Source organism: Plodia interpunctella, chromosome 5 (assembly GCF_027563975.2).
Source record: "Plodia interpunctella isolate USDA-ARS_2022_Savannah chromosome 5, ilPloInte3.2, whole genome shotgun sequence".
NCBI lineage: Eukaryota > Metazoa > Arthropoda > Insecta > Lepidoptera > Pyralidae > Plodia > Plodia interpunctella.
In genome coordinates this window covers 4,214,800-4,239,561 of record NC_071298.1, presented here as the reverse complement: position 1 = coordinate 4,239,561, position 24,762 = coordinate 4,214,800, and the positions used below count along the sequence as shown (strand labels likewise).

General features: G+C 36.2%; 1 protein-coding gene across 15 annotated transcripts; it reads right to left on the bottom strand.

Annotated features, from left to right (window-relative positions):
* Positions 1–1,885: 1,885 nt before the first annotated feature.
* Positions 1,886–24,723, bottom strand: LOC128669853 (inter-alpha-trypsin inhibitor heavy chain H4-like). Of its 15 annotated transcripts, none has more exons than XM_053745034.2 (23): positions 24,598–24,723; positions 18,593–18,716; positions 15,831–16,036; positions 15,384–15,494; positions 14,563–14,816; positions 13,708–13,811; positions 11,888–12,031; positions 11,015–11,215; positions 10,704–10,869; positions 10,223–10,396; positions 9,595–9,738; positions 9,142–9,308; positions 8,396–8,548; positions 7,878–8,054; positions 7,469–7,553; positions 7,179–7,220; positions 6,774–6,839; positions 5,648–5,716; positions 4,625–4,675; positions 4,370–4,444; positions 3,549–3,805; positions 3,014–3,159; positions 1,886–2,569 (listed from the first exon to the last, which is right to left on the bottom strand). In XM_053745034.2, exons 2-23 carry the CDS (start codon positions 18,707–18,709, stop codon positions 2,449–2,451), a joined length of 3,030 nt encoding a protein of 1,009 aa, XP_053601009.1. In that variant the 5' UTR covers positions 18,710–18,716; positions 24,598–24,723; the 3' UTR covers positions 1,886–2,448. The 15 variants fall into 15 exon arrangements, with proteins under 15 accessions (XP_053601009.1, XP_053601007.1, XP_053601010.1 ...); XM_053745032.1 differs by lacking the exon at positions 24,598–24,723 and adding an exon at positions 21,849–22,005; XM_053745035.1 differs by lacking the exon at positions 24,598–24,723 and adding an exon at positions 21,849–22,005 and having other exon boundaries at positions 3,549–3,745.
* Positions 24,724–24,762: the final 39 nt, after the last annotated feature.

The window sequence follows — 24,762 nt, the reverse complement described above, 5'->3', positions numbered from 1 at the left end:
TCGGAATCCAAGAGACAGCCATAGATTTAGTAATTACTACGTACAACCGAGTACCTACTAATTCCATGAAATAGCCAGCCAGTGATTTACGCAGGATATATTTTAGTGCCTGGATATGCAAAAACCCCTTCTATCAGATTAGCCCACGAGCTGATATGGGTTGCCAGTACGTGGGCGCTGCGTGCTAAAGCTTCTTGGAGACATTGCCGAGAGTTTGTAGGTTATCAACGAATATACCTACTTGCAGTCTTACAAGAGCTGGATATCTACTACACATTGTATCCCGTATCATGGAATGATAAACTTCAAGTGGAAGGGACATGTGGACGGGGCGCGCGTGCCAAAGTTAAGTCTAGGGAGACTTAAATCGACTCAGTCCATACGCAGTCACCACAGAGTACATTTTTATATACTAAAGGTTGCTAATTTTTATATACTAAGATTGTATCCGGAATGTTCGATTACAAAAAACAAAATGATTCGATATAATGTGTTCTAGAGTGCAAAAACAATTGTGATACTAAGAACTTTTTACGATCAGGTATTTCCTATCATCGGTAAGTCGCTATTTAAGTACGTTGAATATCATTATTTTATATTTCGTTAATATTTTTTTCTAATTAACTCGAAAAAATATTATTGTGAATTAAAAATGACATGTATTCCATTGTGATAAAATCTAAAATCGTATACCGCTTTGTCCGTACGCGCCGTCTAGCGTTGAGTAGCTTCACCACACGTAATGAATACGTTGGAACATCAATATGATACAATTGATTTGAAAAATATTAGTTAATATATGTAATACCTACTATCTCATTTTCATACACAGACCACATAACCTAAAGACCACGCTTGCATTTTAGTATGAAAACGCAATCGCCAAATTATGGTGGGGTGCGGGAGAAGGTCGCTAAGCGCTTAGCTTTTTCTCACTAATGAAAAAAATAATATTGTCTCGAACAGAATACGGGAGGTTTCGCGAAATATATATACATTGCAACAGAAAAATAATATAAAGAAAAGACAATTTGTTTTATTTAGACATTCTCAAAAAGGATTGACGTTAGGCCGTCGCCGGTCATAAAAAAAAGAATCTAATCTTAAAAATTTAAGGATTTATCTGTTATTCATAAAAAACTATAGCCTACTTCGAGTTCAAATTATGTTTTGTCCCTATAGCACTTTACAATATTTGACATTGACAGAAAGAGACAAAACATATGTTAACTAAATGGCAGTAATTTTTGATGAATTATACTTTTTACATTTAACCAACGTTTCGTCTACGTTTCACTATGACTCAGAGTAAAAGTCAGACTTTTTGAATAACGCATAGTCTCTAGGGAAAACCATGGCACCCCTGCTCATACAGGCAGAGCGAGATAATTATATGTTTGTGCCATATTGATTTAAGTGTGAAAGAAAGAGCAAGATATATTTTGTTCTTATACTATTGTTTCTAAAACAACATGGTTTGGAAAATGAACAAATTAAATTATAATCAAGAAATAATGAAGTGATTCCATCTTTTAGTCTAAGGACTGGACGTTGAGCTACACTTTCCACACCATTTCACAGCACAATACGATATCATTGTTTTGATATTGTTTTTATTTTCGAGCCAACTGACACAGCCTTCGCTTAGATGCTCGCCGGCGATGTAACTAAAGGGGCGGGGCCCGATCTTATGTAGTGTCACGACATAAGCTTGGCGAATGGATATGCTCGTGACGCGCGGCCTATAAGTTAAATGGTCTGTGTTTTCATATCTCGTAGTAATTGCATCCCTATTTGAATACCATAGGCGTTTAACCAATACCCTTTTACCTATGTTCCTTACTTAAAAAACTTCTTAATCCAGCAAAAATAATAAAACAGCAAGAATTATACGAATTGCTTTATTTTTATATAAAAATATATACCATACTTACAAACATGGCACTTCTCGACTCAATAGCACCTTTTCACAGAGTACATTCACTCTCACATTTTATTTACGTACTAGGTATTATAAAAATAAGTCACTAATATATCAATTGTTCGTATCAATTCTTCAGTTTATCACATATCAACACCTCACATCTGACATTTCGTAGTAGGCATGTAAAAAACGCAGATATTTAATCCTATCGTTGCTAGAATCCATACAAATTCTAGAATAATTGTAAAAACATCGAAATCGTGATGTAACGATTCGTTCGTTGACACGCAAATGTAAGAATTTGCGGAATGCATTTGAGATGAGTGCAGCTAGACTGCACCATTATTTCTTGTCTGAATGTATTGATATTTTAATCTACAGATATAAAACCATTGCTTAATAATACACCGTTGTCACTTCAAAACTCTTCATAAACATAGAAACAACATTTTCCTTCAAGTAAAAAAAATATTCACAGAACAGATTATATGAGTCAGAATGGATAGTTCGGCTCTAACTTCACATTACGCCTTGACACTTGACTTGTCGCCTTGGCTCGCCTCGGTACTGGTACTCACGATATTACTAGAACCCTTCACGCGAGCGTTGGTCACGAAAAATTGTGGACAGCATACACCGGCATACCTGCGAAAATTATTTATAGTCAGTTGGAAAACACGAGCTCTTTATAAAAGTCAACTAAACCGGAACCTTTCGTTACAATATAACAAAGAGTACTGTTTTCGTAGAGTAACATTTGCTACATATCCTTATTGAATTGTACTTTTCGTGGAAGCGAGTATGAAATTACTATCCGGTATATTAGATACTTCTAAATAGGAGGTGGCCCTGTTGGCCTGTGACCACACCTTAGTATTGCCCTGCGTGTCCTACAACCTGCACGCCGAAGGACGAGATGTATGATGCTGTATCGGTGGCGACTTATGGGTCTTCAATAATGCGAGTCGACACGCTAAATAAGTCGATAAGGTGGTATAAATGACAGAACATTGTTATGGGAAATTTTTAATACGTCATTGGAATGGCATCGACATGCCAAGAAGAAATGCTAACAAGAAGAATACTCACGAGCCATCGACTGCGCAGAAGGAGGTCTTGTAGACGTCGAGGGAGATGGTGCGGGCGGCGCCGCAGCGCGTCACGTACACGCACAGCCCGGAGGTGCCGCTCACTGCGGTCGGGCAAGCGGCATCGAAGTCCTTGTCCATGGGTTCCTGTCAAATTATCACGGTATAATCTGTGACTTTAAAGATTTACAAAATATATCAAACCGCACGTAGAAAAGTTCGAAAAATTTGAATTTATTATTTGCTTTTACAGGATTTTCAGGATATGCATAACTTTATACAAAAATAGTTTTTGAAATCAGACCGGCAGGCACAACGAAATATTTGCGCGTTCAAAAAAAAAACAAAACCTCTCCCTATTTATAATTTTTAACTAAATTCACATATACATCATAGATTCGATCTTATTTATTTGATAATTAATAAATCTAAACCATGTTTAAAGAACCTACGATACAAATAATGTACCAACACAGAGTACCTACAAGAATAAACCACGTTTAGGTACGTGGGCAACGCAAGTTAAAAATACTCACCGTTCCATTTTCACTAAGTACAAGCTTCTCTGTCTTGTTGTTGTGTTCGAACACTAGGGCCTTGTCCGCAGCAGAGAATATCGGCTCAGCCCACAGGTATCCCTGCATGTTGAACGGCGCCAGCGGCGATGGCGCTCCGGGGACACTCGTTGACGGCGGGAACGCCGACGAGAAATATAGCGGCGTAGTGAAATGTCCTGTGGGGGGGATAAATTGTGGCGTGACGAAACCTCCTGATGCTACTGCTCCTGCTCCACCTGCATTGAGGAAAACGTTAACAATACCGCTCAACTACGTGTTAGGTAAGGCATCAAAGTGTGCGTTGGCTACATTTAATGTTCAACGCCGTTAAACCCTTCCCCTCTTTTAATAAACATGTAATACTCCGATTAGACTAGGAATGCTTAGTTTTACTTTGTTTTGTCTGTATATGTTTAGTATTTGATAATGAAAGAACGAGACAAAACAAAAATAATTTGGGGCTTAATCAGAGAAGAAAATGTTTATTAATAACGCAGTTTTTTGTATCGAAAAATCCGACATCCGTCGCCGTGGCATACCTGTGCTGATTTACGCGTTAGGACGCAGGTGGAGCAGGAGCATAAAACATTAAAGTTTAACATCAAGTAGTAAGTAGTGTGTACTAAACTACGCATTCATTGATTTCAGAAGCTACATTTAGTCCAAATAATTTAATTTACCTAACTAGATGCTTGCTTACTTGCATGAAAGAAATGAAATGTTATTAATTAAATATGGATGATATTGCTAAATTGTTTCCTAAGCTTTATAGAGTATAATTAATATAACAGTATATATACCTATACTGTATGAATTAGCGACGGCGTGGGAACTCAATCTGGCGGGCACGGCGGCGGCGTAGCGGTAAGGGCCACCTAGTTTAAATGTATATTAGTATACGAGTCTTAATAACCAGCTATAACACAGAAGCATATACTTTGTGCATGATGTAACGACATTACCTCGTCTATACGAAAAGAGGTGAGGTCTTATCATTTGCCTTGTTTCTTGTCCTGAAGCAAGCAAAAAAAAAGTTTGTATATTTTTTAAATTACCTTGAATAAATGAATTTTGTTGTTGCCGCAAAAAGTATCCTGTGTTTTGCCCTGAAGCAAAGCAAAAAAGAAAACTAAATTTCGAATTCTATCATATGTCGTCGAATTAATATGAATAAAAAAGTTTACGCACTTGAAACTTTTTTAAAGTAGCTTTATTTGAAGTAACTAACATGCCCTTGGTGAATTACGAACTTCACTCTATTTTAAGATATTCTCATTCCGTATATAAAACCATTTAATTAGTTACTTAAATGATATATCAAAAACATGAAATGATAAAAATGAACTAATGGTTGTTGATAGAACTTAGCAATGAGATTTGCGAATTGAATTGTTTTGTTATTTGGTGTGTTTATATGAAGACATGCAAGTAAGTAGGCACCGAAAATATATAACGACAAGGAGGTTGAAATGTGTAGCTTCTGAAATACAAATATTAATTCCCAACCACTTTTCTAATTGGGAAATCCAACGAAACATCAAATTTTACCACAAAATCTATTTAAAAAATCGCGCCTTATTATTCCTTCCTTTGTGCGACCATATGTGTAGTACTTATACCTTTTATTCATAAAAAAGTTAAAACATACATTAATCTTAAGTATGTTTTATCTCGTTCTATCAATGACAATTATAATGTGGTACGGACTAAACATAGAATGCTTAACTTTTTTTTATGAATAAGAGGGTAGGTCTATATAGAGTAGAAAAAAAATGAAGATACTGCCGAAGATTTTGCAAAATAGCGCGCGACTTCAATGCAATAGGGCCGTGGCCTATTTATATAAGTATGTCAAATTACGTCAAGGACATATCAAAAATATTTTTTAAACGAGCTTGAACGGACGCTTCGGTCTACATATACTATAACTATGTAACTAACGACAATACGATAGCTAAGGACAGCGCTACACTACGCGGCTTGTGAGGGGAGGCGACTGCACTCAGCTCGCACGCTACCTGTATACTATTATACTATTGACACTTTTTATTAATTACTTAATATGAGGAACGCCTTACCACTACTGAAATCACCATCGAAATAATCTTCTGATTGAATTGCTTCAGGCAAAGCCGAATCTTCGAACACTGAGCACATGCAAACAAATAATTATAATCTTAAACCTTATTTATATTCCAAAATACTACATAAGTTTCATCTTCATTCCTTTTTTTTCCTAAGAAGAAAACTGTATTGCACAGGAGAGTAATTTTTTTTTTTTCAATTCTAGGTCTTTCAACTTTTTATGAAATTGGTGAAAATAAGATGTTGAGTTTCAATTAATGACAAAAATATCGTTGCTTCTAGATGGAACTTTTTACTGATAAATGAAATCGAATGTCAAGGTCAAACCCATGAGTGAAGTTGGACGAGCCAGCAGATAATTTATATAGTAAGCACCCATGATGCGATGATGTTAATATAAAATTACCTTACATACATACATATTAGTTACTTATTATAATTCCAAACATATTGTTGACTAACTGTTGCCCACGGCTACACCCGCGGCAAAAGTTTAAAAACTATTTATGACTATCGTAGTTGTTTTCGCCGCCAGCCGCGCTGCACACCGCGAGCGCGGCATGCAATTAAATCAATATTCAGACAAATTTATGTTATATAAATATCGTAATTTCTCAAAAAGTTACATAGCTATATAAAGTCTAAAAAGAATAAAGTCCACCTTCCAGGTAAAGAAAGAGAGCATATGTCTCAACCACATTAGGAGACTCGCGCGCGGGGCCAAAAAAACGATACCATTTTCTTTGAATTTCTTAAATTAACAAAGCAACTAATAAATTTCATTATGTACTAATGATATTTTAACAAAATATAACTTTTATGAATAACTAGTCGCTCGCCGGGGCTTCGCTCCCGTGAGAATTTAGAAATAAAAAGTACCCTATGTGTTATTCCAAATTATATTCTACCCGTGTACAAAATTTCAGAACAATCCGTCCAGTAGATTTTGCGTGAAAGAGTAACAAACATACACGCACACATTTATAGTATAGGATAATTGTAATTGGCTTCTTGTAATGTATAATAAATAATAAAATAAAATTAAGATTGTACGGTGTTGGTTCTGCTTAAAATTAGTAATTTATATAAATAAATAAAATAAAGTACATAAGTCCTTACCTGGATAGGGCGCGGCCTGCGCGCCGGGGAGGCCCAGTATGGCGCTAGAGTAGTGCGCCGATAGAGCTGCAATTAAGTATGGCATATAATACACGTAGCTAAATTACTTAACATTTTGGTAGTTGGTGAATGTAAAATGTCGAAGCAGTATATGAATTATACAATAACAAAACGGTTTATTAATCCGAAAAAAATACAACATACATCATAATATCAATATAAACAGATGTCGCGTCAAGTACCGGGCGGATTTTTGTACAATTTTAGCAATAGATCTGTGATTCCTAAGATTTTGGTCCCGAGCGAAGCCCGGGCGGGTCGTTAGTAAATAAATCCAATATGTGTTACCCGAACTACGGTTGTTTTAAGGGGGATTATTTTCAGGATTTTTTTCAAAATACTTACGAACGCTGGCGGCACCCGGTAGTGCATATGGCGTGTTATTATCTGAAATTAAAAGTGTAATATTATGTTAATAAAATAAAATTGATAGGTGTTATTATTTCGGCACGATACGTCAATGCAGTTGTTTCTTTTAAAAAAATACTGTAAAATAACACTCTATTCCGTTTTGCGAGGTGAAATTATTCCACTCTATCTCCAACAGTATTAGCTACGCTAACTTGGGTCTGTGGTATTAATGGTGCTTCTATGGTATCAACGACCCTTTAAAATTTGAACAGAATAAGAAATACCTTTATCCACGGACTCTGCGTTGACAGCGTTGGTTGCGTTCGGTTTGACCACGACCAGCGACGTCAGCGGCGTTACCAGCTCGTACTGAGAATTAACCAAAATTGTGGAGAAGAGGTATAGAGCACAAGGCGCATTTCCATCTTTGGAAACTTCAATTACGAATGGAGGTCGTGTCTCACGTAATACTTAAAAAAATTTATGACTTTTTAAAATTTCAAGTACCTGCCTGGTTTACATCCTCATCAGCTATCGAACCTTCTGGTCATGGGATCATCAGAAAAAAAACACTTGTATTTTTTCATTTCCATAAGATTTCCAAAAGATGTTTTAGGAAAATCTGGATCGTTAAATATAACACATTTAGTAACCATCGAATGTCCATCTACTCCGTATATAAATTAATGTTACCTTGAGAGATATAGCCAGCGCCTTCTTTTCCGGCGACATGTCCTTGTCCGCGGGCAGCGCGGCGTCCGCGCGGTCCAGCAGCTGGCGCACCGACAGCGCGGCCCACAGCCGCTCCAGCGGGTAGTACGTCTGCCTCTTCTGCTCCACTAGGCTCTTTGATACCACTTCGTAGCGTTTCTGTTCAATATAAAAGCGACTTTAACAATGTTTCTTCATTTCATACATAAATATAGTCCATATCGAGATTCTCTCTCTCTCTCATCTGAGCGTGTTCCCAGTTTCCGCTTTGCTACATTTTCGTAATCCTGGTTTTCTTAAAATTTACATGAAATTAATAATTTTATTTACGTGGTCAGTACGTGTCCTATACACCTCTGCATTTACCATTGTCTTTCGCAACACTATTTTTGTAGTTCAACACTTCATGCATATTATTTTTTGTGTGGGCCGATTTTTATACAACTTGGAATAAATATAGGCAACAGTTATTATATTTACAAAGTAAAACAGCACATTACCCTCTTGTTCTTGCCGGCATCGTCCGCAGCCTGGTAGCCCTCGAGACGCGGGGTCAGTGACGTCACCCCCTCCCGCACCCTCCCCGCCACCACCGTCTCCGATCCGGAGTAGAACGTACGGAAATTGTGCTTGGTCAGCGAATCCGCTTGCACCTAATAAAAACATTTAGAACTCAATGAACAACAAACCAAAAATACTATTTGTTTTAACAATATTCAATTTAAAACATTATCATTTAGAACGCTCAGTTACAGCCAGATTAATTTTAAATGAATAAATAAATATAAGAACAAATTACAAAAATTGCGGAAAAAGATCATTCCTAATAAAATAATAAAAATATAAAATAAGAAAATTTTGAAAACGGAACAAAAGAAAAAATATGAGGGCTTCCATATCTACTTTTTTATTCGAAATTATATTAAAAAAAAAAAAAGAATAATTACAAAACAGTGCACCACGCTTTTTGGATATGCACGTTCCATATTTAAACCATCCATGTATTGCTAGCTAGAATTATGATTTTACCAAATATTTTTAGGCACATACTAGCTACCTACAGTCTGTGAAAAAAGAGAAGAAAACTGATTTTTGCCATTGCAATACAAATATAATGGTCAAGACTTCGCCCTCATTTAATTACCATTATGTATTATTTTACCTTCTCTTACGGTTACCTTCTATTTAGTAGGTATAAAAGCTAAAATATTTTAAAATGACAGTATAAAAAATCGTGGATAAAGACCTGGTCGGGCGGGTACGTGAAGCGCACGTCGGCCAGCAGCGGCGAGGAGACCTGCCTGTAGAAGTCCCTGAGCTGCAGCGCGGCGTCCGACGCCTCGTAGATGTGCCGCATGAAGCCGTCGTTGCGCAATGATATTTTGCGTAGGAACTTGCGGTCCGCGTCCTCGCCTATATAAGGAAAGTTTAAATTGTGATAAAAAAAATTGTTGAGATCTACCAAAAATATACCTAGATCTTTTCGTATCTGTGTGTAATAACTATTTTGTACAAAAAATAAGTATATAAATTACTATCGTAACTTGTCCCATGTAAGGATCTCTTACCGATACTTTGAATCTTTATTCCAAAATGATATTAAACACAAATAAATAATGTAGTAAGGTATGATTTATACGTTATTTTTTGCAAAATAAAATAAATTGGTCGACCCTAAATAATAATAAAATAAAATTACCAAAAGCGAGAGAGAATATCGTCGCCTTGTTCTTGCCGAAGTTCTTCTCAGTGAGGTGGTTGATGATCTTGGTGGGGTCGGTCTGACCCACGGTGGGGTCGCCGTCCGTCAGGAAGATTATTATGGGCTCCAGTCGGGTGGCTTCTGGAAACATTAAAATATATTTGAAACTTTCAACTCTCGTGCACAGTGAGGCTTACTTATGACATATCGATAATAGCAAATATCTATAAATTTATTGCTGTACAATCTTCACGAGCAAAATAATATTAAAAGCAACGTCAATGATCCACGATTGATATCTAAATTTCATAATTTCATTTGTTCTTAAGGTCAGTTCAAAATTTCTCGTAGTTTCTCAGTCATAGGTTTTCTATCGTTTATATGCACCGAGAACATGGTCGCGCGGATGTATTTTTAATTATTTATTTTAACCTGTCATGATTTCCTCCCAGTTTTTAATCCGGAAGATTTTATCCTTGGATTACTGGAAATGTGTATGACTGGTTGTCATATTCATTGTAGTCGTATTCCTAATGGCTGAGTCAATGCGTGGAAGGAAACACTTCTTGGAAATTTTAATGGTTTTTAGTTTCTCATTTTAATTCTTAATGGTTTGAATACTCACGTTCATCGACTTCGGTATCTTGTGCATGTGTGGTAGGTTGCTCAGGTTTCTCATCAGCCGCGATGTGTAAGGCGAGGGGCGTGGCTTGAGTGGTGCCATTGACTTCTGTTTCAGTGTAGATGCCTTTCTTGATGATCAGAACTGCTGCATCCAAAGCATCGCCGATGTTGGTGCCTAAGAAACAACATTATATAAAGTTTTAATATCATCTGCTTAATAATTTGTTTCAATTTGAATGGTTATGCACATATTGTGGGTTCTGTGACTATTCTATTTCATTCACATTTCCATTCTAAAATATGAAATTAACTAAAATTAAACTACAAAAACTTTCATAAACGTCAAATGATTTAGGCACATTTTTTCAGATTCTCAGTTACATTTCGATTTTAGCTACTTAATCATTGAATTAGAGTTATATAAAGCATATATGTATATATGCTAAAGCCCTTCCCAAAAGCCTAATAATTTGAATATCAACCTCCAGCAGCGTCGAGTCTGCTGATGATGACCTTAGCGCGGGCGATGTTTTCAGGCGTGGCGGGCGCTGGCGGCACCAGCTTCGGCGCGGCCTTAGCTTCCCAGTCGAACCCGTAGTTGTAGCTCGGCTGCTTGGGCTCCAGGTCGGCTTCTTTCAGTTCGTGTACCTGCCACGACAAGTCAAAATTCATATTTAAACGAACTAGGAAACGCACTATGAACGTAATAGGAAACTACGATGATAATGTAGTCTCCAGGATTTAATTAGCTGAGGACGGGGTCTGTATGAAAAAGTAATTATATGCGACTCACAATAACAGAGGAGGCAAACTCTACGATGCTGAAGTAGTCTCCCGGGTTGAGATCGCTGAGGATGGTCTGCATGGCTTCCCGCAGCTGAACGATCTTGCGATCCATCATGGAGCCTGACGTGTCCAGAACGAATACCACGTGCTTGTTCAATGGCGGCAATTCGGACGGAGCGAAGAAGTGAACGAAGTAGCCATCATTAACCTAAAAGAAAATGAAATGAGCAGAATAAATATATGTCTAATGACATTTAAATATTCATATTGACAAAAACAATATATTTTATAGAATTGGTTTCTTAGACATTGGACTACCTATTAGTACCTAGTGAAAGAACCATTGTCAAAATTCATAACTATCTCACTCACAATTTCATTTGTTAAAGCAATAATTAAATTAATATAAATGAATATCAAATGCAACTACAATTAATTCTAGCTAATATTATAAATGCGTTTGTTGGATAAAGTTTGATAGAGAAGGACATATCTCCCGTAGGAAATCACGCGGGCAAAAGCTAGTTTGTAATATTTTAAAGTTATCAGTATAATTAAATCAAATCAAATAATTTATTCAGAAATTAGGCCTTCACAGGCACTTTTTCACGTCATATTCTAAATTAAATGATGTTTACCAAAGCTACAAACTACTAGCATTTCGGAACGACCACTGCTGAGAAGAAATGCCGAAAGAAACTCATTCAGTGTTGGTCCCTATTATGCCCAAAGGGCTTACCATTTTTTAAATATAAATGTATGTATATTTTTTTATCAGTAATATAACAATGTAAGTACACAATAACGTACATGGTCAAAAGGTATACTGAAACATATTATGATTGTGATCAAGTGCTGATGAAAGGAAAATATTACTGACCAAAACCTCTCCATTTTTGGGCCTGTCCACGTCGTATTGCACCACGAACTGGCCCAGCGTGCCGTCGCTCTCGGGTGCCTTCTCTTCGGGGACGGAGTAAAAGTGGTAGGTCCTGCCGCTACTGCGAGACTCTTTGGTCTTGTCCTGCAATCACAAGCCGGTAACGCAACAATATAAATTTGTTACTTTTTTTTTAATTCAAAAATTATTTGGATTAATTCTTTAATCTACCTTTCCAACACTTACACAGTCCAGTTTCACAAAATTTACTTGAATATAAAAATATTGTATATAAGCTGTGAAACAAAATAATTATTATATATATTTCAGGAATTGTTGAGTCGAGTTTAGTCAGTTTTCGATGGAATTATTTTATTGGAACATTTTACAACTTAAACAATACATACATGGTATGCAAGCTTAGTCGTAAGACCAAAAATGGGTACACACAATTTGGTATTTGGTTAAGATATTATCAAGAATAACTCGTAGGGTACTTTTTATATCGAGGTTGGCGAGTGTCTACTCTCTCACAACGTGGCTAATTTAATTATATTTGACCAATATGTCATGCCAAAGTTACTCTAATTCCCTGCATTGTAATCTTTTATTGGTCTAACTAAAATATGACTCGGAGTCGCATGTAAATTGCACCGCTAGCGCATTTGTACGATGCGCATAATATTCAGTCGTATGGGCCAATCGACATATATAACAAAATGTTTGTTCCTTGTCTTGATGTAAAAGCCTGTCTGTATATGTAACTATAGACAAAACTTCGCGGCAAATAATTATTCAACCAAGTTTTAATTGAAGTAAACATGAGTACCTAACGCGATGTATTTATAAACCATAATAGACAAAGAGCATCTTGCACGATCTTGCATGAGGAAAAAGCAATAAAAATATAACTAGTTTTGTAACCATGGGGAATAAAACGGGTTTGCGAATGCGGCAGAACCGGGCGGACTAACGTTGTTTTGTTGCTCTCACCACAGCCTAGCTATGTCCATACAGTGATTTACCGAACCTCTACGCGACGCAATCGTGAGGGGTCATAGAGGTAACAGGCGGGTGAGTCGCTCCCACAAAGCAACTGCAGCGGTGGTCAGTGCCGACCTTCCATACGAATTTCCATATGGATTTGAACGTCGAGTAGGGAGCTAATCGAATTGACATTGCAATGCAGTCTCACTGAAGCTATTAACGCATCCATGAATAGAATCATATACCTATTTATGTGTGTCTGACACATTGGTAATAAACAATACCACAAAAAATAAAACAAAAATGAGCAAAAAAAATAAAAATCTAACTAGTGTTAGCATCCGACAAAAAGGTGACGTCATAATTAAACTTTTTTATTTAGGTTCACAATATTGAAACATGAAACAGCAACAAGCTTAATATATTACTGAGCATAAAATAAACATGATAAATCTTCTTGATGTAACACAGAGTGCACATAAAATAATATTTCCACTGAAAGCTGAATTGAATACTTCTTACTACTTTTTATTAGCCTATGGTGTCTATCTGCTGGACCTTCCGTCTACTTGGAAATCTCTCCCTGTTCGTTACGTAGGTAAGTCCTCCAGTTCTTATTTGTCGCATCTAATAAGCGCAAAAAAGGGCGGGCTTCATTTGCTGTACGCAGAAGAAAAGGTCGGCTAAAACAGCCACAGAATGGGTCCCTACATGCGGGCGATGAAAAAGAGGCTGCCCAAGAACAAAATGGTAGGTCGACGTATACAAAATTTGCAATCTGTGAATAGCAAAGCCGTTGGACAACTGAACGTATTATCAGACTGTGACCTTACCATGTAGAGCGCGATGAGCCGCCGCTGCTCCTCCAGGTCAGGTTTGAACGTCACGCTCGCCACGCGGTCGTCGTGTCCGCGCTCTATCACCGCCAGGGAGTTCTCTGAAAATTAAAATTAAATAAGCGACTCTGGGCTCCGCATGCTTAACGGCTGCGGAAGAAACCGATAAGATCTCCGGAAATAATAAATACATCACTTTTTCCCACCTAGCAATTGAAAACTAAAAGGGACTAGGACCGAAAGAAATCCATACAATATGTCAACTACTTCTCTTCCCGCACAGATTGTAAAATTCAATCAAGGGAAAAAGCTATACACTCTTATTCTTCTCTTTAAGCAATAGTAATGTTAAATCTACCAATAAGTCCGCCATACAGTTAAACGTGGGGTTCTAGTTTCACAAATCTTTATTTCAAATGGTTAGAAAATAAAACTTGTCTCAGTTGGATCCTAAAACGATTTTAACTTTACAACACACGACGACAAGTTCGTGGGGATTTATTTTTTACATGTTTAATTACATAACTAATTACAAGTTGCTATGTTGTCATCCAAGTGGTCGAGTTAAGACGAGGCAGCTCAATGAGACCCGACCAGTTTTGCCCAGAGAACGTATATTACGTTAGTATAAGCATAATCTTAGCTATTGAAAAATATATATAATGATCACTTGAAAAGTTCTCATTTTGAGAAATGCACGATTGCTAAGTGCTCATCCTGCCTCAAAGGCTCCTTTTGCGTCAAACCTCTTAGGACTATATTGTAGGTACAACTTTTTTGCATCGTGAATTGTAGACACCATTACAGAAATAATATAGCACATTATGTGGCAAAATTAAATGGTGAACTTACGCGGGTCCTCCGGAGTCGCATCGACTTCATTACCAGTCCTGATTTCAGGCACCCTCAATACAGTTATCTTTTCCGTCTCATGAATGTTCACCGTCACAGTGAGATTGGGCACTAAGTCCCCGGGGTGGAGGTTAATGGCGTGGTTGTAGACGCCGTTGCGACGGACCAACAACTCCTCGTATGTCAGGTTGAAGATCGCGGCTGTATTGGGCTCCACGTTCACTGATACTGTGAAATGGTTGGAGTCGCGGGCCCTGATAAAAAAATTACGATAGACATCTAATGGTTATTTATTTCTTTATTAGCTATATTCTTTATTTGGCGAATAAAGCTTATGTTATTAAAGGTTAGCTGAAGGTGTAGTTTATCTCATTGCCATACTGAAATCGGTCTACTCTTCATAATATTAGTATGGATGGAAATTTGGACATTGTACCAGTATTTATGTGTGAAAATAGAAGTCACAAAGAGGTAGACAGGTTTGATTTAAATGTTATTCGGCTCTGGATACACACACTACAACATTGTACAATATAATTAGACTTGCGACAACTTATAACAATTCCATTCATTTGTTCCTGAGTTTCAATGACAAAATTAAAAAGACAAATGTTCTGGTGGATCGTAATGAAAGTTCCTAAGTAATGAAAAAGCAAGATGTATGTACTCGTAAGTACTAAGTGCACACCAAATTTTGTCCATACGTTGTTAATTTGGGATAATCATAATCTTTCTTAGTATTTCCCATCTTTTGGGGTCGGCGGGTTAATGTGGGATATTTGGGAAATATTTTTGATGAATAAGGATTGACATTTATTTACTTCGTCGTGATGTGCGCCGCCCCGACGCCCTGAGACACAGCTTGGTCGTAAATCTGCTTCGCTTCTTCTTTCTCTTTCACGTACGCCTTGTATGATTTCCCATTTAGAGTCCTGAAACAACCGTTATTTTTAAAATGTCCGCTTCTTTTCAACTGAAACGAGCTGTGGTGCGTCTCATAGAAACAGACAGTACATTGACATGAAATAGTAAGCTAGTTGCTGTTGCATTAATGAAAATTTACTGCAAAAAAGGATTCCGCTTTTACCACATGAGGTACAGAATCCAAAAAGTTTAGTTACAGCTACGATCAATCTGGTTAAGCGCGTATAATGGAATATGGCCGTTTGCATATCTGGGGGATAATTTCCAATGCCTCAACGAATCAACTCGATCCCTCGCTCGATGATTGAAGAAACAACAGACTACATAAGAATAAAATTCCTCACATAATGAAGCCACTGATGAAAGCGGTCTCTGGCAGCAGCACCCTGAAGGTGGCTTCCTGCGCCTTCTTGGCGGGGTTCCGTACATGCGTGACTACGGCAGTGTGCGCGTACCGCAGCGCTATGTTCGACGTCACGGTCATCTCCGTCAGCTTTACAGCGGGCGACGGCCCCTCCGTCATCACGTCGCTCACTGATGACGTCGGCTCCTGTTTTTATTCAAAAACTTGTAATAAAAAAGCAGAGACATTTTGTAATGGACCCGTAGAACGTGGAGTAACAACTGAACAACAATAATATCGCTGAGAGCTGGAGCCGATTGATGCATTAAAAATAATAACAAAAGTATCGATCAAAACTCATCGAATTGTGTTCTTGGTCACACCAAATTTTAACATAATATCTAATAATATTTTAAACAATACATTTTAATGTATAGGTAACCTACGGCTTTTGATTTCATATTAGTATCGTATGGACGGATATATCTGATGGAGGCAGTTTATATTTTTCTAGACTACTAATACTGGTCGTATTATTTTTAAACGTATTAATTTTAGCCACATCAGGCAGAATCCGGAAATGCCTATAGTGGGTCGAGCTGCGCACAGCTACTCGAAACCTATTTGCTACCTACTAGGCCGCGTTGTTGTTTCGATCCCATTCAATAAGAAAAACATAGAAGAACTTAGAAAGTATTTTAATTTCAATCTTGTTAACTGTGTCTTCCACAAAATGCAAAGTTGTTATGTCATTGTAAGGCAATAAATCCTGCATGCATTGCATAGTACCTATACGCTACATTGTATATCTATATGTAAGGCCCCGATGCAGGAACACACGACCAACCACTTGCTTTAACAATCGTTGCCTCCATATTCAATCTTGTTAAGTACTATGCAAGGTTAATTTAAATCTAAACGGTGAAATATATTTTCAATTCGTTTTGTATAACATAGCCAATTAGGTTTTAAATACCACCTAGGTATATATATACCTAAGCAATTATTAATGTTTTAACAATAACAATGACGCTTTTGGATTAGCAGTCACAAAGCAAAAAAATATACGAAATCGACATTTTCGCATAAAGGATAAATCTATAAAATAGTCTTTCAAATTAATAAAATTTAGCTATTGTATTTTCATTAAAAATATGAAAAAAAAACATTTAACTTTTTTGAAGTCGTGGTCCCACGTTTGACGTAATAATCCAGCTTTTTTTTACTTATTCAGTAAGAAAAGCTGGATTACTTACTTAGGGCTCAAAATCTCGCTTTACCCAAAAATATAAAATCGGGCCACGCTATGCCATAGACTTCCGTGGATTGGACATATTTTCCTATGGGAATGTTGTTCAGTTTCATGAGCTGAACACACCCTTTCCATTATATAGGTACAATGATTCATCAACTGTAAATGAAACTTTGTAATTTCTTATATTTATATGGGATTACAAAGTTATTCATGCAGTTGATGTATCTAGAAAACTGGACCGAAATTACAAAATATTTAGGTTTTCCCTTGATTTAGACACTAAACACTAATTGTATTTTAAATTTGAAGCTTCTATGTCTGCTAGACTTAGATGCCTTTAGACTTTTGATGATCCGTCAGCTAGTGAGTGAATGAGTGACTAAATCAAGAAACTTTTACAAGTTACAATTCTTAAGCTACTGGTTTAAATTTAATTAAATTTGAAATATGTGTTTATTCAATACCTGCTTAGTTACTGAAAACTCAGGCTTCCTGTTTTATCCACAACGAAGTTATTGGGGTTCGAAATTGGCCTGAATTCCATTGAGAAAAGGGTACGGCCGTGCCGCTTTTTTTGTTCGACTTGGAGGGGCACTGCCGTGTCTCCAGATTAAAAAGTATACCTAAACTTAATAAAACCTTTACAGTTTGTAGATTCGGCTGTGATTTTACGACGCCTGATGATGGCAACCCTCTTTAGGAAATTGTTGCCTATCGATTATCAAGGCCACAAAGCTTTTTTCCCTCTATTGTTTCCCTCCTATAAGATCCACGGGATGGATATGTACTCCTATTGTAGATTCTAGCTAGGGCGACAACAACACATTGAAGAATATGTACTATTACATTATTATTTATTACACAATAAATAACGTATTTTATGTATACTTAGTACTGGATCAGGTACCTAACCTAAGTAAATAAGCAGAATCTTTGTAGGTACTGACTTTCCTATTTACTAGAAATAGATACATAAATTTCTTACGTTGGTTCTATTTTTGTATTTACTGTTATTTCTTTATGTGGGACAATAACACAGGTGGTATTTCATGAATAACAAATGAACCTATGTATGTGTGTCAATATTGCTTGTGCTTAGCATACAAGAAGTAGATTTTGATCAAAATATTTCGGAATTTTAGAGACATGCATAGACAGACAGCGGGAAGAGACTGTTTTATACCTAATGATAAATATTGATGGGTTTGGATTTGTTTCACTTGGGTTTTATGTTGATCTACGCCTGCATGTAACATACTTTTAGTGAAATATTCGTTGGCATGAATGTGTGATATTACTTATACCACTGTAAAATAAACGTAAAATTGGTGACTATAACCAGTTTCAAAGAAATGCCAAAGGCACTTAGGTACATACAATGCATGATTTTAATCCTGCATTGACTTATTTATTTTAGCTAATAATTCTAGAGAAAAACGTTGGAAATGAATTTGAACGAGCAATAACTATAGAATTAAAAATAGCAATAGACAAAATGTGATACTTACAGTATGATCATCATCAGATCTGGCGACCACCATGGTGTCGGGCGTGGGCAAGGCCAGCGCGTGCGCAACCACCATCAAACACAGCCACCCTAGAGCTGTCCGCAACTGTAGCCCCATCGTAAACCTGTCAAGATAATAATAGAACAGACATCACAATACATGACAAAGAATCAGAAACAGTATATCTTATATCTTATAGCCATCCCAAACTCACATAATATACAAAAATCTATTTCAGATAAATTAAGCAAATACCAGGAACTTGCCATAGAACTTAAAACACAATGGAGAGCACATACAGTCCATATAGTACCCATAGTTTTATCATCAACAGGGATAATACCGAAATCACTTTAACAAAGCCTGAAAACATTAAATATCCCGTTGTATATAGTTTATCTTTTTTATCATAACCTTAATACTTGCCGGATCACCAGAAAATTTCTATCTTATTCCAGTGTTTTTGCTGGGTTTAGATTCTTGCTCCTATCGCTCGGCAAAGGCCCGCGTTAGTTGCTTATATTACCCTCTCTCAAGAGGAGAAAGATATACATACATATAAGAATAATAATAATAATAAGACCTACACAACATCAAAACTCTCCAAAGGGCCTCTACGTGTTGGATCTATATCCCCACGCAAGTCTCTCAAAGGACCGGCCTAGGTGCCGTGTATTGTTAAGGAGAAACATAATAATAATAACAACTGTTTATTGCGATTAAATCAAAAATAAAACATGCAGTTATAAAATACAACGATATCTACACAGTATATCTACGATGTTAAATGTCACCTAGGTCATCAAGTCATACCGTCCTCGTTAATGCATAGCCAGATAATGATGGACAACCTGAAATATATAATTTGTACAACAAACAAAATTATTGTTTTTGAGCTATGGGAGACATCGGGAGGTATGGCATTACAAAGGTTTAAAAATTATAATTTCTAGCTATTAAAATATAAAATATTTTAATAGCTAGAAAAGATTTTATTTATCTAGCTTTGATCCAGATATTTTAAGTCCTAAATAATTATAGCTCCATTTTATTTATTTATACAGCACGAATCAAAACAAGATCAAAGTGACCGCAGGACAAGGTCCAGTTCTTGTAGTTGTGTTGTTGAAATACTTATTAGTAATTAGTGAAGATGGGAAACCCCGAGAGGAGGAAAATCATAGAGATGAACAAGCAAATAAGAAGATAACTGGTTTTAATAAAAAAAGGTAAGTAAAACGTGAAATTAAACATAAGCTCTCACTGTAGTTATTATGACATGATGTAAACAAAAATAACATAAAAGAAATTAAATACTTAAAGCATAACACTGCAAAAATATCATCATATAAAAAATTAAGAGGAAAATGTTGTACGCATATCAGCGTGATTGATTTATTGATACCTGATTGATGCATAAAAAAAATCTAAAGTTAAACAGGAAAACTGGCACCATAATAAGACGGTAATCTTACTATTACTTTTTTTTTAATAATAATAATAGTTCTTTATTTGCCTTAATCAACAAAGTATGTTAATACATATAGGTACGTTGTAAAAGAAGTACAATAAAGGGCGGCTGATCCATCTTCCTTTCGGGAGGTCATCCCCGAACATAGGTCTGTATCTCGGGTGATTAATTACCGATCGGTTGATGAAATAAGCGCGGTACATTTTTGTATATCTACTTCACAGTGTATCTACTTCAGGCTATATGTCAGGCTACTTAAATTATTAAAGAAAGGGTAATTACTTAGGCCCAGCTAGTCTTTTTTAACTTGTAAATAATTTTCTTATGAGAATAAAGATTTATTTAACCCGAAATAAACAGTTCGGAAGAAATCACACTAAAATCATTAGTTATCATCTCTTTTCCATTTCATATCATTCGGAGTCGGCGCAATATATATTTTCCTACCATAAGTTCTACCTATTTCCTGTAATACTCTTAACTCTTTCATATTCTTCCTCACACAGGCCATCCTTACTAAGTCTCCCTGTTCTTCTGTAACCATTAACCTTCATGTTCAAATTTAATCAATCTATTACTTAGATTTACTTTTTAAATTTATGCTATCTCTGACATTTATTTTAAAGGCAATTAGTGTGCAGAAACATTTCATAAGCTCCATTCGTGTTACCCTGCTTATTTCAAGCGTTTTTGTAATGTTGTAAGTATCTTGGTCTACTTAGATTAATCATAAAGGAGGTCTATCGTTATGCGGCCACAAAATGTTGGAACAATTTGCCGCTCTAAATCTTAAATTGTTTTTATTAAATGCTCAATCAGATACATAGCCGTGCTGTACCTACTGTGATAATACCCAAACAGATTATTATTATTATTTTTATTCGTTTCATCTTTCATATTTTAAAGTTGTTATAGTTATTTGTGTTGTATTTTCCTCCCAGTCATTAATAAAGTTCATGCATCTTGACTTTGTATTTTTATAATATAATTGTATGTAGGTATATGTTTCGCGGATTTATCTTGCAAATTATTTTCTGGTAGTGCCATCTTGTTAGATATCACTGAAAATCAGCGTCATGGCTCTTCGTCATGGCACAAGCGGAGTGGTACCCTATTGTAGCATATTTAATGTATCTTTGTAATATTAAATGTTTGTTCATTTTCTGTGATGTATATTATGTATGCTATGAATAAATTTATTTCTGTTTCTATTGGTCTGTATAAATTCGCATCAAGATCTGTTGTACACCGTTTTCAGGTTTTCAGGTCATAATTAATTCTATGGTCTACCACGGAATTAGAAGGTACTTCGTACAGAGTACCTACTTATTCCATGAGGTAAACACAAATTGTCACATTTTATGTTTTACGAGGGCTGTGCAGACAAATCGCACTTTTCTTACCCTCTGCACTTAATAGCTTTAAACCGCGACTTTGTTTGCGTGAATTTCCTACGTGTAACAGTTTTCTTTAGATAACACAGGTGAAGAACACTATTGAGACAATATATTAGAAATTACAAAGGTGTTTTGATATTTTTGAAATCCGCACCCAAATGTAAGGTCCAAATGCAACTGTTCGTGGAGCATCTAGATGAAAAATCGCGTAAAAGCGATAAAAATCCCAGCGTCGATGAACCACCTCGACGTTGACATATTTTGAAAATTTTCCATCAATAAATCCCAATTTTGGCCACCTATCCGGTAGCATATACCGACAGGAAAAATGGATTGATTGATAGTTCTCGCCGGCCGGCAGATCGTTATATAAGCGTTCGAAACTCACCCGTTTGTTTACGCTCAACGAGATGATTGCACCAATTGTCCCTCTGGCTCTGGCACGTTCCAGGTCCAACTGTAAAATCAAGAGTGCACCGGCAAGACGTGTTGCCTCGACGTCGAACGCCGCGGAACTCACGGGGCCGACCGAAACGACTGCTTTTATAACCAACACAATAACAAAGTGTGACGTGCACGGCATTTCCCGCTATCGATAGTATGTGGATTTTGGGAAGAACTTATCAGGTCCGGTTGTTTACAAATAATATTATTTTCAGATTATAGTCTACATAGGTACCTATATAACTATCAAAGAATTTTTTATTTTTGTAATCAATGGTAACGAAATGAATTATATTTTCTTCTAACTATAGCTGTCTTCGTGGCTTCACTACCGTGGCGAAAACAAACTTTAACTACAGACTCAAAAACCGCTCCGTGATTGTAGACATTCACATCAACGTACCAAAAGCCCAAAATCATTGCAGTTTCGACGCTATTACCATGGTATAGAGATGCGATCAAGGTAACTTGTCATGCGGTTGACTGTACAATCTGTACATGCTTATATAAATCACAATGCAACCAGCCAGTTTATATTTCGTTGTCTAAAAAAGTCTAGAAGTTGTCACTATGTCTGATCTGACAACACCACCAATAAGCCAAATATACTGATGAACATGGCCTTCGAGTCTCGCTAGCTCCATGATCGCCACGAGTCTTTGCGCGACTGGGGTCGCAATAGGACCGCGGTCTCAGTCGCCCTAGCACTGTGTCTGAATGGGTTTACCGAGATCGCACTTGTTGGAGCGGTCCGAATAGCCCAATGTAATTTTTGGAATAGGTAGACTTGAAGCACAAATAAGGTAGACTTGAAAAAAAAAAGAAGTACAGATGAGTAGAATAGTGGTAAGTGTAAAACACATCATGCACATATGTAGAGAACTTAATTTAAGAAAATATGCCGAAGACGAAACTTGTGTGGAGTTGATCGTCAAGTAGTACCAGGAAAATAGAACCCTAGTAGAGTTTCATGCAAATAATATTTTTATTTATAAATTATTGTCGCGGGCAACGAGAAAATTATTTGAATATGTAAAAACCAAATACCTACTAGAAAAACAAATCTCTACAAGGTTTTTGTGAATACCACGGACGAAGACGGGATACTTTCTTGTAAACACAACATTGTAGGTACATCCAACTTAGTACATTGTACACCGAGACAAGAAAGTAAAGGATTTCAACAAGGGTGACATATTAACCTAAGAGGGGTCGAGGATAGATCACTAGAGTTGAGAATGGTACTTTCTTCCGAGTGATATTTTCCTAGTGCTTATTCGATACCTGCCTACAGGGATAATGAAATTTTATTTTGATGAATGACATTTGTATTAAGCGAAATTCGAATTTATTTCAGCCGGATTACGTTTCTTCTACAATGGATTTTCATACAAAATTTCCGCCCGCATTTTTGTTTAACTTCTTAGTGACATCTTATATATAAGATTAAACATGGAATATGATTCTTTGTAAGCAGGTGTCATATAAAACTAATTCTTTCTAATCACAAGTTATAATAAACTTTATAATTATTTTGCGCCTGGTTGAACTATCTAATGGAAACAAGGTCCTCTCGATTGTCCCGTTCCAAGAGCCAACCAGTTTTTTAATCAAGGATATAGTTAGGTATTCAATCGATTTTAAAGTGGCTCCTCAATCCAAACACAACAGTGTCTGGATAACTATAAAAGCAATTGATAATGAAAACCAGATACACTAACATTTTGCATGTGTATTAATTTCATATATATTATAATATTATATTATGTATATAAATATAAATAAATAAATATATATATAATCTAATATTATAAATGCGAAAGTAAGTTTTACTTGTATCTTTGTTACCTCTTCATCATAATTTATCTTGTATTAAAAGGTGTGTCTTATGGAAGAGTACTATCCACTTTTTCACTACTGAATGAACCATAGACATTACAATTACTGACAATCTACTCAACCAATCTTCATATATTATTAAGAGTACAGAAAAGACTAGGCTACTTTTCATGCCGGGAAAAAGTATTTTTTCCATTATGTGCAAAATAGAATGTGAAATAAAATGAGGCTGATGATAATTTACAGGTATTTACTATGAATATTAGGCAAAAATGTAGTATCTTTAATATCCAAAATTGGAATAATTTTGGATATTAAAGATAAAGAATTGACTCCAAATTATTAAAGTTGGTGAATATGCAAAGTCAAATTAAAAATTGAGTTTGTCTTTTAGCAACCATTTTGATATATATACTATGTATCATTATATTGAAAAATGTATAGGCACTATACATGGATGACATAAAACTTGAAAAAACCATATTACGAAAACTAAGCATTACGGTAGGTTGGGGGCTCAGAGTAAATACTCTAGGAGGTGGTTACGGTTTTAAAGTTGAACCATTAGTTATAGTGATAGACATCTATCTAATCCTCTAGCGCACCATAAATAGGTACCTGCCTACTACAGTTGAGCAAAAATGTCCTATAATTGTCGCGTCTGGCCCCTAAAATGGCCATCATTTGTCATGTGCAAAAATAATTTAAAAAACCGTAAATGAGAATACGGTCACTGATTCCTTCTCCATCTTTGTTATAATTCAAAGAGTATATATAATTCACTACGTGTAATCCCGTGAAAGAGTCGATTAAATAAGTCAAAGAAAACCACAACAATAAAATACAATACTCACTGTCACTGCAACGCAACGTCTGCTCTGCACTTACGTAGTAACTAATTAATAACTCTGTGCCTGCACTGAATTTATTGTTTGTTTTGATTTTTTATTATTTACAAAACTTCTGTCAAATGCAAGAGAAACAAACAAAATTGTTTTGTTTTGACAGTAGTTTGACTT